Source organism: Drosophila serrata, unplaced genomic scaffold (assembly GCF_035046125.1).
Source record: "Drosophila serrata isolate PLE 108 unplaced genomic scaffold, ASM3504612v1 contig_276, whole genome shotgun sequence".
In the NCBI taxonomy this organism is placed as follows: domain Eukaryota; kingdom Metazoa; phylum Arthropoda; class Insecta; order Diptera; family Drosophilidae; genus Drosophila; species Drosophila serrata.
The window spans coordinates 406,601-422,686 of NW_028257174.1; the positions used below are offsets into that span (position 1 = coordinate 406,601).

The following is a 16,086-nucleotide window of genomic DNA, read 5'->3' on the forward strand; positions in this document are numbered from 1 at the left end:
CAAACCTTGCGCGGTTTACTGAATCGATATATCGATAGGCGTTGAACTTTCCACTGCGCATGCTCGTTTGGCCATGCCGTAATCGATAATTTAAGGCGCGCCTGGTTCATTTAAATATTTAAATTTGACTTCTGAAAATAAATCAATTTAATGATGAATTGGAAACACTCTGGCTAGGCCACAAAGTAAATTCATTGTTTTATTAATAAGTTGTTTGTTTACAAAAGTTGTATAAATAGTTTTTGTTTTGTTTTGTTTTCGATTTTTTGTGTTTTTTTTTGTTGTGTTTCTTTGTAAATTGTGGTTACTGGGTGTTACTGGCAATTATTTGTTGTATGTTACACGTACAATTAGCAATAACTACACTAAAATACAGTTATGCAGCGACGACTAGCAAGGTTCTCCTGCTCCACCATGGGAACTCCATCTCTCTTTCTTCTCACTGGTACTTCCCCTTTATTTTGTACAGATTTGATTTTTGGGTTTTTGTTGACTTGTTTTTTTTTGGTTTTTTGTTTGTTTTAAGTACAATTAATTAGCTAGTGTTCTTTGGATGCGATTTTGGATTGGGTGGGCATGGGGAGCAGGAAAGGGATATATATATCTATATATTTATAAATAATACACAAGTTCACTTCACGGTTATGCATAACAATTTCTGCATCCTTCTTTCTGCTTTCCTACTTTCCGCTTTCTGCTTCGATTTTGCCTTCATTTCTTTTCTTATTTCTCTTCTGTTCTTCTCAACTTTTCTTTGTTTCGTTTAAGGACTAGATTAGGAACCACATTTGTACAGTTTTCGTTCTTTTGTTTTCTCTCAACTTCTCTCATGCTAATTAAGTAAGTTTTTTTTTTACGTCTAAATTTTGTTACAAGGTAAAATGTACAAATTAAAGATTTATCATCTCCTTTTTGTTTTGTGTTTTTCTCTCTTTTTGGTAGCAGCTCTCTCCTTCCCCCCTTAAAACATAACATTTATAAAAATCACTTAAACAAATATATGACAGGGAAAAAAAAAATCGACCAACGAATTTCAGCAAAAAAAAACCTAAACAAAAAACTAAAAAACATATTAATAGAAAAGGAACTAACCCTAGGATTTGTATGTTAGGCTAACAAATAAATAGCTGGCTTTGCGGCGAGTGGTTGTGACCTGTGGCCCGAAGCCTTTGGTCCTTTGGCAAGCATTAACATTGATGGCTACTTCTTCTTCTGCTCCTTCATTTTTGGCACTCTCGAAAACTAGGCGTAAATAAATATATATAGTAAATAGTAGTGGCTAAGGTAAGGTAAGGTAGGGTTAAGGTATGGGCTGCCTGGCATGCTTAACTAGAGCTAGTACTGGCGGCACCTCCTTCCTGGCGCTTCAAGCGCTTTGCTGGCGGCGGCGAAGTGGCATGGACTGTCGTTGGTGGCGGCGTTGCTACACCCACCACGCCCACATCCTTGACCAAGGCATCCTGTGAGTAATCCTCATCTACATTGGGCAGCATTAAATCCCTAATGGCCTGGCTATCGTCGTCATCGTCATCGTCATCGTCATCGTCGGAGTCATCATGCTCATCCTGCTCATCCGCATCCGACCGTTCGTCATCTATGTCCACAATGGAGATGATGTCGCTGCTGGTGCTGCTGTTCTCACAGCCGCTCCACACGATCTCCACCAGGCCATTATTATTCCCAGGTTTAGTGCCGCCCCCATTCGCTGCGGACTAGCTGCCATTGTCCTGTGTTGGCTTAACATTGGCGGATGCGGTGACGGCGACGGAGGAGGACGACGAGGCACTGGCGGCAGCAGCGGCGGCTGCTTGGACCACCGCTGGGGATAGAAAACTGGCACCCGGAAAGTGACACGGACACGCTGGATTCGGGAAGTGTCCTGCTCCCTCCAGGCTGTTGATCTTGCGCGTCAGCGTTAGCCAGTAATCGGTCTGGGCATTAAGCAGATCTATTTTCCGTTGTGCCTCCTCAATCTTCAGCGAATCCATTAACTCCTGATGCGGTCTCTTCACTCCTCGACCGCCGCTGCTGCTGCTTCCATCTCCACTGACTACAGTATTGTTTCCCACGCCGATGCCCAGGCCAACGCCAATGCCGCTGCTGTTGGCACTGCTGACTCCGCTGCCGCTTCCACTACCTGCTCCACTGCTGGTATTCAGGTTGCCACAGGGCACCGCCACCGCCAGTCCATTGTAGCCATTGAAACTGCCCGCTGCCCCAATGGCCACGCCGCCTGTCTTGTCCCGCGTCAGGTGTGGATGATGAGGATGGTGATGCGATTGCGACTGCTGCTGTTGCTGCTGCTGCTGCTGATGATGATGATTCCCATTGAGCAGGAGCTGCACTCCATTGGCATTGCTATGCAAACCGGAAGAGTTGTTGGTGTTGCCATTGCCGGCGTTGGTGGCGTTGCTATTATTGTTGTTGTTACCGCGCTGAAGTCGCGGCAGTTGGAGCGTGGGCGGTGTCCGACGATTGCCAGTAGTTCCCACCGACGATGAGGTGGCGGACACAAAGGCTGTGGCAGCATTGATGGCAGCCTGCAGCGACTGCGGTGGATTCACGGCGGAGAGGCCGAGACCGTTGAGCAGGGTATGCTGCTGGACTTGTTCCGCTGTCAGGGGAAGTACGGTGCCGGCAGTGCCATTGGTACCGCCTATGCCATTGCTGGACGAGATCCCTGCTGCACTGGAGGAGCCACCACCACCACCACCACCGGCACTGCCGTTCTGCAGCGTCTTGTTAATGTTGGCAAAGCTACCCACTCGTATGTGTCCCACCGTCTGGATGGAAATGTCCGGTTTGGGCGTTGATGATACATAACTGCCGCTGGAGCTAACCGAGGTCTTTGTTGAGCACACCGGTGAACTGGCGGCGGCACGGCGAAGGGGATCAGTCAGTCCACCATTGTTGTTATTATTACCGGGCAGCAGAGATGAGGAGGCCGAAGAGGAGTTAACTCCACCGGGACCGGTGGCTACCTGCTGCTGCAACTGACGGAGATCTGTGGGAAAGAGGACATCGTCCTCCTCCTCCAGGCATACCTCCGGCGCCTTGGGGCTCATGCAATCATCATCATCGTCGTCATCCAGGCAATCCATGCCATTATCCGTCTGCTCGTTGTCGCTAATTGTCTCCGATTTGATGACGATCACATCCGTGTCCATGCCCTCGACGTAAAGCTGCAAAGATTGCGAAAATTATACAATAATGTATTTCTTTTAAATCGATTTTAGAAGTTTCCGAACTTCTGTTGCTTAAATAACTCAAGTCAAGTAAAAACAAGTGTGTGTATTGAGACTTACCCCCACTTTGGAGTCATCATAGTCATCGCCATGATGTCCATTCCCTTGGCCACCGCCATTGCCATGTCCTCCCTGCTTGCTCCCACCACCGCCCGCTCCCTCCGGCGACAGCTGCTCCGCTATATACTGGGCCACAGACTCCTGCTGCGAGAGCGTATTGAGGAGATCCATGAAGGAGTGATTGCTTTTATCCTCGCCGCACAGATCCTTCTTGAGCAGCAGCTTCATGTTCTTGTATAGCTGACGAAGCTGCTTGGCGCTGCGCTGATGATACACCCGCGAATTGAAGTCCTTGGCGATCTGTAGCCAGACCTCGTCCTTTTTGCGATTGGACTCGGCATCGGTGCGTTTGTTCTCAATCACATCCTTGTACTGGGCGGCATAGCTCAGCACCATATTACGCTCCCGCTGCGTGTACCGGGGAGTCTTCTCCATTTTCAGCCGTTTGCAAGACGACGTCGTGAAGCTGCAAAAGAAAAGCCATAAGGGAAAATCGGGATTTAGTTTAAAGGACTCTACTTTAATCCAGAAAGAAAGTTTATGACAAGAAGATAACCATCTAGATATCGATTTCACTAAAACAAACAGATTGATCACAATCGATTAAAAATTAAACTTCCTGGAAAAAGGATTCCAGGTGGGAATCCAATTAATTCCAATGGAAATCGAACTTACTTTACATTCTATCTTTCAATTTCCCATATAGAACTGTACATATTTATGTGCTGTTTTGGTATCTGTCGTTCTTTAATTAATAAAATAATAAAAAACAAAAGCAGGCGTAATTGAGACACACACACATAGGCAAGCATACACACACACACACACACGCGTAGAGGAAAGCGCGTGCGTGAAGGTGAAAAGCTGTTGGCGCAGGCACTCAAAATATTCCAGGATTCCAGGATCTCTCCCTCTCTCTCTTTCCCTTAAAGCTGCTCTGGAGTTATTTCCGCCTCCCTCTCACCCCACCAAGCAGCAAGGATGGAGCAAAATCAGGCTATGCCCGCGGCAACAACAAAAACCCAGCATTAACCGTGTGCTGAGTGTGTCCCGATATCTAATCTTACAAACTGGAGATTAGTATGAAACTCTCCCACACACACACACACACATGGCACACAGATACAGTGGGGGGGGGGTAAAGAAGGGAGGGTGGTACTCACGTTTTGAGGCCGCGCCAAAGCCGGCGAGCGGGCAAAGACAAAGTGGGTGGCAATGGGTGCGACAAGAACCGAGCTAAGAGGGCGCGCGTGAGAGAATGGGAGTCGGGGGTTTGGAGAGAGAGAGAGAGAGAGAGAGCTCCCGCGGAGTGCGAGTGCGAGTAAGAGAGAGGGAGAGAGCGCGAACGTACTAAACACGAACGCGCGACTAACTTCGCGAGCGGCAGCGATGGGGCGCAAAGCTCGACTGAATTTGAAATTCGAATTCGGGCACGCTCAGAAAGTACCGTTGGAGTGCAGCGGGGCACACACCACACACTCTAGGGGCAGCGACGTCGACGCTGGGCAAACAAAAATAGGAAACCGGGCAGAGAAGGAAGAAGCAGCAGCAGCAGCAGCAGCAGCAGCAGCAGCCGCCGCCGCCGCAGAAGAACCGTAAAGGAGAGAATAGACTGTTGCCCACCTCCTGCACCACCTCCCATCATCAGCCACTCACACACACACACACACACTCACAGCAACAGCTGGGCCTGAATGAGTTCAACTGTTTGCAAATAAAAGCATACACTCGTGTGTGTGTGTGTGTGTGAGACGTAATTAAAGCTTGAAACCGAGTTTACAACAACAAACCGTGCAAAGAGGCGAAAAAGAATAAGAAGAAGCTCAAGAACACAGCCAGAGTGAGAGAGACCCAACGGGCGGGGCGGGGCGGGGCGGGGCGGTGCGGTGGGGTAAGGAACAGGCACAGAAGCTCCCCAACAGTGAGCGCAGTTTATAAATAAATGCACAGGCACACACACATACAGCCGCTCTCAAGCTGCAACAAAGTTAGGGTTGAGACTGGAAACCGAAACTGTAAAACCTCGACACCATAAGCTGACGTGTGGAATGCAAAGGAGAACCAAAAGGGAGAGAGAGAGAGAGAAAGGGCTGCAAATTGAATTGGGAAATAACTGTAAATAAGCCCACACACACAGTTTTAATTAATTAATTGGCGACATAGCTTCAAATGAATACAAAAGCAGGCATAATAATGAAGATCAAACAAGGATCAAAGTGCTCTTAAGTTAATATCATCCCTAAGCTCCAAAAAAGGGGTAGTAAGTACCAAACATGAACGCTCTTGTTGAATATCAATCAACATAACCTTAAAACAAAAGTCCCCAATCAAACATGGGTGGCTTCCAGGGAGTTGAGGTGGGAGTTTACTAAAAAAAACAATATATATATACAATATATAACTATGATCGATTGCCCGATAAACTGGCGCAGTGCTTTTGAGCATTGGAATCGAAAGCGGACAAGCATTGCTAAGCGTCTGCGTCACTGCGCCGCTGTCGAGTCAAGTTTTAAGATAAGATTTGAGGCAGACTGTCTCTGTATCTGTATCTATCCCTATGCGGGTGTGTAAGGGTACGGTGTGTTGTTGTTGTTGTGTGTGTGTGGGTACAAGTGTGGGTCTCGGTTTGGTTATCTACAAAATCCACTGGCAATGGGGCTTCCATTTCCAACGCAACTGAGCAGTGCAAACAAGCAAAGTTTGCTTTTTGGGGACCCAACAACTGCGAGTGTGTGGCGCACAAGCGTTGCTTAATGCGATACCTCACCTCGAGTTATCTCACACACACACACATACACACACACACGCACACAGAGACATACACTCCCGCAAGCCGCACCAACAGGTGGAATTATTTACTGATAAGCCGCTGATAAAAGCGAGCCCAGTTGGGAATCGGGGCGGGTTAAGGGAGGGACAGCTCTACCTTTGCCACAACAACTCCAAGGGGACATAGATATATATATATATTGTATATAGGTGTCATCGGGTTGAGCAAGTCTCAAGTTCTAATTGGCTTTGTTTGTACATTGATAAGACTGCAACCTGAATGAAGTTCGGTTCTAAACAATTTCACCTGCGTCCCACGATCGTAGTAGTTGTAGCCGCCGGCTGTCGTCGTCCGTTCCTCTTCCTCGTGATCACCACCGAGGTTGGTTGATGATGATGATGATGATTATGATGGTGACTTCTCCGCTGGGGCCGGCCCCTTCTCTGTGGAATAGCTCTTGTGGCTAGGGTAATCCGCGCGTGCTTTCCGCCACCGCTCTGTGAACGCATTTTCCCCCGAGCGTCTTGCCAACCGCAGCGCTTGAGTTGACAATTTTTACTGTCAGAGAGCAATGGTATCGGTATAGGAATCGGGGGAAATGGAAATGGAATCGGAATCGAAATCGGACAGCGTACTCACACGTACTCTGCTCTTGGGTTACCCCATGCGAGTGGGAGCGAGTGAGCGGCGTTGCGCAATCTCTTTTGGGCAAAGCTGAGACCTGAGACCGGAGACCGGAGACCGGAGACCGGAGACGGGAGACCTGAGACCGCAGGCGGGAGAACTGAGATCGGAGAACGGGGAACTGAGACCTGAGACCTGAGACCTGGGACCTGGAACCCTACCCCCCCTGATACAGTGGCTCGGAGTCGAAGTTTGAGATCCCCTTGAGGTTCCCACCGTGCAACTTAAGCTCAACTTAAGGTGGGCTTCAAGTGGCAAATGAAAACAAGAGTTTAGATATATATAGATAAGGTATATCATATAAATATCATTAACATATTAATATATAATTAACCCTAGATATAAGGCTTAATTTCCTGGTAAATAAAAAGCTTAGTTGAAGCTGCAAGCAAAGAATATAGTAAATACTACCCAAATTATTGTTTTTATTACATTCCTTTCAAGTTCTCTTATCTACAGCCCTAAGTTTACCCTATTTGTCTATCCTGTTAGCCTTATTGTTATCTATTAAAAAAAGGGTTGGAGCTTCTTACCTGGATTTATAGACGGCTGCAGTTTGAAATTTGTTTTTCGGTCACACTGCCCTCCAGTGTGATTCACTCCTCGGGTCTGCTGCTCCTGATCCTGCTCCTGCAACCTTTTTTGGCTCCTTCCAGCTCCTGTTCCCTCTACTACTTTCTTCTGATCCTTTTCCTGTTCCTGCTTCTTCTCTTACTCCTCCTTGTGCTCCTTCTACTCCTTCTACTCCCCTCTCTGAGCTGGCTTTCTTGCTATCCTTTTTGAACGGTTCTCAAGAGGAGCGCGGGACGGCTTGTTGTTCTTTGCCTTCGGTTCACGCGGCGTATGCGCAATATTTTCTTTTCAACGACGTCTTGTCCAACGTAGTCGCTGACCGCCAGCAGCTGTCTCCCGTCTCTATCTTCGTCTTTCTTTTTTCTCTTTCCTTCTCTTCCCTTCCCGTTTAGCACGCTCTTCACAACGCTCCGTTCTTCGTTCTCCGTTCTTCGTTCTTGGCGCTCTCTCTTCCTCTCTCTCTTTTAGACTCGACGAAGACTTTGTCTTTGGGTTTTTCTTTGTGTGCGTTTCCTTCCTATTGGCTTTGATATCGTTTATAGCTTCTTCTTTGCCTCAGCACCTCCTCCCCCGTCCCGTGTTTTCCACCTCACCACTTCTCGGCTGTCGTTGTAGTTGTTGTTTCAAACCTTGGACTAAAATTAAAAATACGCAGAGAAACGAATTTGTTAATACGAAAACAAGCCAAAACGTAAACATCAGCAGCGACTGAGAAGAGCAAAGAGATCGGTCGCGATGATGATGGGAGGCTGAAGGTGAGGGTAAAAGGGAGGGCTCTGTGGATTTTCCGAGGAAAAGCAGAAGGGAAAAGCGCAGGGAAAGATACACCAGATACGATTATAGTACACACAGAAACGGGAGGAGGAGCACGAGCACACGCCGACTCGGCTTCCCATGATTGTTCTCAGCGCACCTTATCTGGGCAGATCAGAGACCTGCTCCTCTATCGAAACCCCTGGCTGAGACCGCACTGAAACTAATATCTAATCTGGATGAATGGCTGCCCTGAGGCACTATCTTATCGCCTTAAGGTGGGCTTGTGGCTCCACGGAGAACTTGGTCTGAGTGAGTCACAGTCATCGTAACACCGAACCACCGAACCATATTCATTTAGATCCACCACACTCGATAAGCTTCGTGTTTATTATGTTGGCCCAAAAAAAAGAAAGAAAGAGCTTTTCTATATACCAAACAAGGATCTAGCAGATAGCTCCGTATCAATATGATTTGGAAATAAATGATGTTACTAAAGGCTTTGTATATACCTGATCTTTAAGGGTTCCACAAGGATATATAGAAAAGTCCCTACATTTGAGTTGGGAGTTATTGGAACTTACATATATCTACCAGGAAAGTCTTAAATATTAACTGCAACTTATGGAAACCTTTAAAAATGCTCAGGTAATATGAATAACTAAAAGATCCTTGGAGTCATAAGGACCACTTGAGAGAATTGATTGTAGTGAATCATATTTCAAGAGAAAAACCTTTAGTTCTTATAGCAGACTTATATGGCAGGATATTCCCCAATAAACAAAGAGCTGACTCAACCCTCTCAACCCTTACTATCTTAGATACCTTCTCCAGAACTTGACTATATATTTCCTGTACATATTTATCCACTGAGCTTACTCAACCCTTAATATCCTAAAGTCCCTCCCCAGGACTAGACTATATCTTCCTTCCTTTATCCCCCAAAGTTCCTGCAAGCCTGTCTTCAGGATATTTTCACAATCAAAAACCAAGCATGGTGATTCAAGACCTCAACGAACCGGCAACGCAGCCAGATTCCTGATCTATATATATAGATATAGATATAGAAGTGTATAGCTTTGGGGCTATATGTTATGCTTATGACGAATCAACAACAATTCGAGCAATCAAGAAGAAGACGCAGATCTCTGCTCGGCAATTACAAATAAACAACAGCAACAGCCGCAGCAGCCGTGGAAAATTGTGAAAAAAAAAAAAATAAATCTTCGGAAAAGCGCGAGAAAGAAGGCAGAAAAGGGGGAACTAGGGAGGAGTAGGGAGATGCCTCCCTCAAGCAAAATAAACCGAAATAGACCTAAGAGAGCTAAGCGAAAGCAAGAGCCTTACCCGATACTGGCCCGATTTTCCGCTTTAGAGTTTTCCCGATTCTCCTCCAATTTCCAATTCCGTTTTTCCCCAAAAATCAGTTTTTCTTTCTTTCTATTTTTTTGCTCCGTTTCTTTTGGGCCCGCACTCAAAGAGCAGCCGTCGCAGTCTAATTGGATACTGAAAGGCGAATTCGGAATTCAGCCACAGAATACCGACTCGAGCGGTCCGAGCAGCAGCAGCCGCCGTCGCAGCCTGTTGGCCGCGTCCGCATCTCTGCTCCGTCCCCCCATCCCCCACCACCCATCACCCATCTCCGTCTCCGTCTCCGAAGGTGCACGTTCTATTGGGGTCGAGCTGATCGTTGCGTTGGAAAGCGCCATGAGGGGTTGGCAAATTTCCAACCGAAAGTTCTGCTCTACCGTTGCGCATCTGTATCTGTGCTGATGCCTTGCGCCTTAGTATCCAAGTATCCGTGTATCCAAGTATCCAAGTATCCGTGTATCCAAGTATCCGTATCTGTATCTGAGTGCCTGTCCCAGGCGGAGAGCGGCAAAGAGAGAGCCAGCCAGCGAGCGAGGCAAAGAGCGGAGCTTCGGAAAAACAATTTTTACATTGCACACACACAGAGACAGAGACAGATACTCAATCACAGTCACAGCCAAATGAAAAGCAGCGCCAGCAGGCAGGAAAAACCAAAAGAAAAACCAGCTAAAAGGAAGGCTTCAAGGGAATGTCCTGTCGGCTTAGGTGTGAGGAAGTCATGGAAAAAGGACTCGAAAAAGGCAAAGCTAAAGGACATTCTAAAAATGAAGTTGGAAGAAGCTTATATAGCTTAGGTTCTAAAAACGAGCCTTTAACTTAAGTAAATACAACAAAATACCCAAGAATAACTTGTATCTCAAAGATATTTTAAAGCTTACAGGTATCTGTATCTTTAAAAGACTTGGGAAAACTTATATTATTATGTATCTTTTTGAAATATTTTAGAATTTAAAGGTATCTTCTACCTATTCTTAAAGGCTCAGGAGAACTTGTATTATATGAAATGTATTTGTAAGATATTTTGGAGTTCAAGAGGTATCTTTACCTATTCTAAAAGGCTCATGAGAACTTGTATTATATGAAATGTATTTGTAAGATATTTTGGAGTTCAAGAGATATCTTTACCTATTCTAAAAGGCTCAAGAGATCTTGATTTATATGAAATGTATTTGTAAGATATTTAAGAGTTCAAGAGGTATCTTTACCTATTCTAAAAGGCTCAAGAGAACTTATATTATATAAAGTAGTTAGAAATCCTTACTAAACCTTTTTTCAGTTAAGAAGAAAACTCCCACAAGTCCTAAGGTAAAGCCTTGGAGCTTAACTTCCAAATTTCTTATTTTAAATATTTAAAGCTAACTTTGTATGACTTCTATTTTAAGAAAACCTCTTAAACTCTTAATCTCTGTAAGCCCAATTAATACCAAGACCTAATTAAACCACATTCTTGTTCCTAGAAAGCAGAAATTTGATATATATATACATAAAGCTTAAGTCTACCTTGATGGATAGCTTGCCTGGTAACCAGATCCTGGATTTTGATCACCGTTTTTCGAACCAAAAACTTTTCGGTTTTCCAATTCAAACCGAACCGTACCGAACCGAAACCCAATCCAAACCGTTCTGATCTGATCTGATCTGGTCCAATCGCTCGAGCAGGCAACTGTACTTGGCATCTCGCAACTTGGCAGATGAAAAGTATTTTCGACTTTAAAAATAGCCGCCCCAAAGTGGCCAACGAGGGCGGGCGGCAAATGGGGAGGGGATTGTGGGTTGGGGGAGGGATGGGTAGTGGGTAGAAGCTGCAGAGAGCCGGTGCCGCACGAGAGATCGGTTTGGATCGCTTTTTGGCCAAAGGAGTGGGCGGTGCGGGGGCCGCTAGGCATCTGCCAACGTTTACAAATAGCCGCTGTTTAAGCTCTCTCGACGATGATGGAAATTGATGGCTACCGATGGCGTATGGAAAAACCATATTCCATTTTCGCTTTTTTCGGCTTTTCCCTTTCTGTATGTGTGTGTTGTGTGTGTGTGCTTCGGTGTGCGTGCATTTTTTGGAAACTCGAAACTAATGAGGTCGGGCACGTACTTCTCTCTCCGTCCGTGCCACGTTGCGTCATCTCTTGGAAGAGCTGGCCCAGGCCATGCCACCTAGCTCCTCCACCCGCCCCGGAGAATGCACTTCCCATCCTTGAGGCCTGGCCTCGCCGCTAATGCACAGCAAGAAAATGCTTGAAACTAAGGGAAAATTAGAATTGGGTGGAATATATCTTTAAATTGTACATATATCTTAAATTTATATATCTTTTATCTTAAGAAATGTATTCTAGATTTAAGTATTATACAAATAGGAGTAAGATGACTCAACAATAAAGTTCTATTAGGGTTTCTGGGCGAGATAAGATCTAATCCTGAAGGACCTTTATTACAAAGAAGTCTTTGAAAGGATTGAAGAGTAAGCAAATATAGTTTTTCTAATCCTTTTTCTTTAATATATACAATTAACCCATCCTTTCTTTTATATTTCCTAATGAAAAACCTCCACAACTTGAATCTAAAACCCTTTTTTAACTACATTTTACCTTCTCGAAGTTCAAAACCTAACTTAAACTACAGTTTAACTAATTTCACTTTAAAACATTATTAAACTATATTATAACTTCCTGATTTTTAAAATTTTTCTTAAATTACAGATTAACTTTTTGATTTTCAACACCTGTCTATAACTATATTTTAACTTCCTGATTTTCATAACTTTCCTAACTCTATAGTTTAACTATCCAATTATCGAATCTTTCCTAAAATATAGTTACTTCGTTCTTAGACTTTTTGAATTTTTAAAACCTACCTTAAACTACAGTTTAACTTCATTAACTTAAAAACATTATATAAACTATGTTATATTATAACTTCCTGATTTTTTAAACCTTTTATAAACTGTATAATTTAACTGATTTTGAAAACTTTTCTTAGACTACAGATAAACTTTATGATTTTCAACACCTGTCTATAACCATATTTTAACTTCCTGATTTTCAAAACTTTCCCAAATCGAACTAATTAACTACCCAATCCTAATTAACTACCCGAAACTGTCCTTAAATTATAGTTTCGATAAAGAACCAAGGTTCCTTGACAGTTCTAAGACTTAATGTCTGAGAATCTCAAAAACCTTGAGGCACTTTCTCTAAGTGTGGGATAAGGCAGTGGGCTGGTTTTTGGGTGGGTTGCTCTGGCACAGCTACAGCCGCAGCTAAAGATACAGATACAGCTATAGCTATAGATACAGCTACAGGCTACAGACTACAGACTACAGACTACAGACTACAGACTATAGTCTAGGGGCTATATAGGCACGGCACACATATCACTCGATGGCCCAGGCCCAAAGAGAGAGACCGAGACAATCATCATCATCATCATCATGGGCCGGTCTTTGGAGGCGAATTCATTGCGTTGGTTTTTCTTGGCAGCCGTTTTTCCTCGCGTTTCGAGTTCAAATTTATTTTTGGCAGCATCGCCTCGCCCCGACAGTTGTTTAACGGAGCGGGGCGTGGCGGGGCGGGGCTCTCTCTCTTTGTAGAAGGTGATAGGGGAAAGGAAAATGTGGAAATGGGAGTCGGGATCAGATCAGACCGCTCTGCTCTGCTCTGCTCTGCTTTGTGTCTCTATTTGCTCTGCTTTATCTAGGAGGGAGAAGTGTGTGTTTGTGTGTGTCTCTGAGGCTTCCGTTCCTTGGGGCAAAAAGGCAACCCTCCTGCTTGTTTGTATAATCCATTTAAAGGTAATTGAACTTCCCTCTGATACCTTGCCACCAAAGGGGGGGGCAGAAGCGAAACGAACCGAGCTAAGCCGAAGTCGAAAACAGAGTCTATATATAAACAGATCGTAAATAGAAAAGGGAAAATGGGGAAAAACCAGAGGCCTGAGCCACACAGGAACCTGCTCAAGACGAGCCCAAAATTAGATACGGAAAACCCCCCCCTGACGGCTAGTCCGGAGCTCCTCTATTTTCATTCTATTTCGAGGTGATCTGGGTTCAGATCGAGTCGGTTTTTGGCGATCGCGGAGAGGGGAACATGATGAGATTATCGGTATTTTTAGGTGGAAGCATCATACAACTTTTTCTTCGCCCATCGACCGCCCCCTAAACATTTCTAGTCTTAGTTGTTTTTTATACCCTAGCTGGGTATTATAATTTTAGACAGAAGCTTAAAAGAAAGTGAAGGAGTCATTTCCGACCCTATAATCCATATATATTCTTGATCAGCATCAACAGGCGAATCTTTTTAGACATTTAGAAAGGAAGAAAATTTTTGAATTTTTTTTCCAAATTTTTAAGCCTTTTTTTTCATTGGTTCACATTTTAAAAAATTGACAAAAATTGAAATGGTTTAAAATTAAAATATGGGAATGCAGATTTATTAATCTATTAAAAACTAGAACGAAACAACTTTCCGATTTGAAATTAATGGATTTTTAGCTTAGTTATGAATTTTTTAAGCTTTGATTTTTAGAATAAATTTTCATATAAAATATATAGAATTATCTTTTCAAAGAATGGTATTCTTATTTTAGTCAGAAGCTTAAATCTAAGTCAAGGAATCATTTCCGACCCTATAATCCATATATATTCTTGATCAGCATAAACAGGCGAATCTTTCCAGGCATTTAGGAAGGAACAAAATTTTTGAAATTTCTTTTTCAAATTTTTAAGCCTTTTTTTCATTGTTATCGTTTTAAAAAATTGACAAAAATTGTAATAGTTTAAAATACAAATTTGAAAATGCAGATTTATTAACCTATTAAAAACTAGAACATAACTGCTTTCCGAATCGAAATAAATGGATTTTTGGCTTAGTTATGAGTTTTTTAATATTCGAAACTGGAGTTATACTTTCTGCTCTGCTATTATATTTATAAAAAATTGCATGCTATATAATATAGACACATTTTTTTTTAATTCTTAATAGCTCAAAATATATGCCAAATATAGTTAAATTTAATGCAATTAATAATATTTGCTATGTAAATTGGTATTAATAATAAATAAAAGTAAAACATATCATTTCTCTCATTACTTTGGCTCTCGGTGCAAAAAAATGAGAGAGAGAGAGAGAGAGAGCGAGGAGCTAGCAGCAAAGATCATTAACCGTTAACTCCACTGGAGAGCAAGGCAACACACGCACATACACAGAGAGACTTGCTTTCCAATAAGTGAAAATGTCTCAAAAGAAGAGAAACAAAAACTGGCCATAAGAAAATTAGAAGAGGCACCGGCCCAAGAGGCAGGACATAAATCGATAACAATTAATTCGAGGCGAAGTCGAGGACAACAGAAATGAAAACAACAACAATAGCCAGGCTTTGAGCTTCAGCTTCGGCCGTAAGCACGAATCAGGCTCTAAAGCGAGACGGCACGAGAGCTTTGGTCTAAGGACAAAGCTTCGGGCTCTGACTCAGGCCGTGTCTGTCTGTCTGTGTATGTGTGTGTGTGTGTGCGTAAAGCGTGTGTTGATGTCATAAATCGCAACTACAAGAAGCAAAAGAAGAGGCAAGGCGGAGAAAAGGAGCAAGGAGCAAACACAAACAGCTGTGCGCCAATCTCGAAATCCCGAAACACGTTTCAAGACGTTCCAAAGGGGGAGGAATGTGTCGCTAGGAATCGAGGCTGAGAGTCCAAATCCGCGTTTTGGATTTTCAAGCGCGCTCCTGGGGTGGAAAACGGACACACACACACACACACAAACAGAGGAAGAAACAAACAGGGGCACACGGGCCACACATATACACAGACACAGCTTGAAACTCCAATTGGAGATTGGAAATCAGAACTCGGGTATTTTGGGGATTCTCTTACAGTTAACTGTTAAAAACTCACGTTTTCCGCTGTACCTTCTCCTTCTTCTGTTTCGCCTTCTTCCGCTTCGTGCACCTTGATTTCTTCGCTCCTTTTCTCCCCCCAAGTCCGCGCTTATGCAGCAGATTTTTCCGCAAGCCGCTGCCGCTTCTGCTTCTTCTTCAGGCACAAACACAACCATATGCTCCGCGAACACGAACAGCACACAGACACGCTCTGAGCCCGACTTTCAACATGTGTGAGTGGTGGGGTTCAACAGCAGCAGCAGCAGCAGCAGGGGGTGGGGGTAATGTCGCCTGCCGCAGGATGCACTGTTGAGGCGACGAAAACCAAACAAAAAAGCACAACAAAAAATATACACCAAATGCAGCACAAGCGGAGGCCCACCGGGACGCGCTAAAACTAAACTAACCGTGCCGCGAGTCGAAATAATAATAAAAACGGGCGGCGTGTTATTGCTTGGGAGGGAACGAACGCGCGCGCTGGCACAGGCAACAAAAAAAAAACCGAAAATGAAAAACACAGAACAACAACACAGGCAACTGGCGGCGGCAGCGCGGCTAAAGAACAATAACAATTGGCAACTCTGCCAAAACACGATTAACACACGAAGTACCGAACGCGCGCAATGTTCGTCGGCAAATGGCCAGATTTTTGTTGTTGCCGCTCGAGCCGAGGGAAAACCGAAGGGCAGCAAGAAGAGAAAGAGAGAGGCAAGGAAGAGAGGTACTGAGGGAAAACGCGCGCCACAAGACAATTTGAGTTTTTAGCTG

General features: G+C 44.1%; 1 protein-coding gene across 4 annotated transcripts; it reads right to left on the reverse strand.

The window, feature by feature from the left end:
- Nucleotides 1–174: 174 nt before the first annotated feature.
- On the reverse strand, nt 175–15,956 carry LOC110178858 (uncharacterized). 4 transcript variants are annotated; one of them, XM_086835298.1, is made up of 3 exons: nt 15,335–15,956; nt 3,306–3,771; nt 175–3,182 (listed from the first exon to the last, which is right to left on the reverse strand). In XM_086835298.1, exons 2-3 carry the CDS (start codon nt 3,738–3,740, stop codon nt 1,713–1,715), a joined length of 1,905 nt encoding a protein of 634 aa, XP_086691424.1. In that variant the 5' UTR covers nt 3,741–3,771; nt 15,335–15,956; the 3' UTR covers nt 175–1,712. The 4 variants fall into 4 exon arrangements, with proteins under 4 accessions (XP_086691424.1, XP_020801782.2, XP_020801781.2 ...); XM_020946123.2 differs by lacking the exon at nt 15,335–15,956 and adding an exon at nt 7,293–7,967; XM_020946122.2 differs by lacking the exon at nt 15,335–15,956 and adding an exon at nt 6,382–7,158.
- Nucleotides 15,957–16,086: the final 130 nt, after the last annotated feature.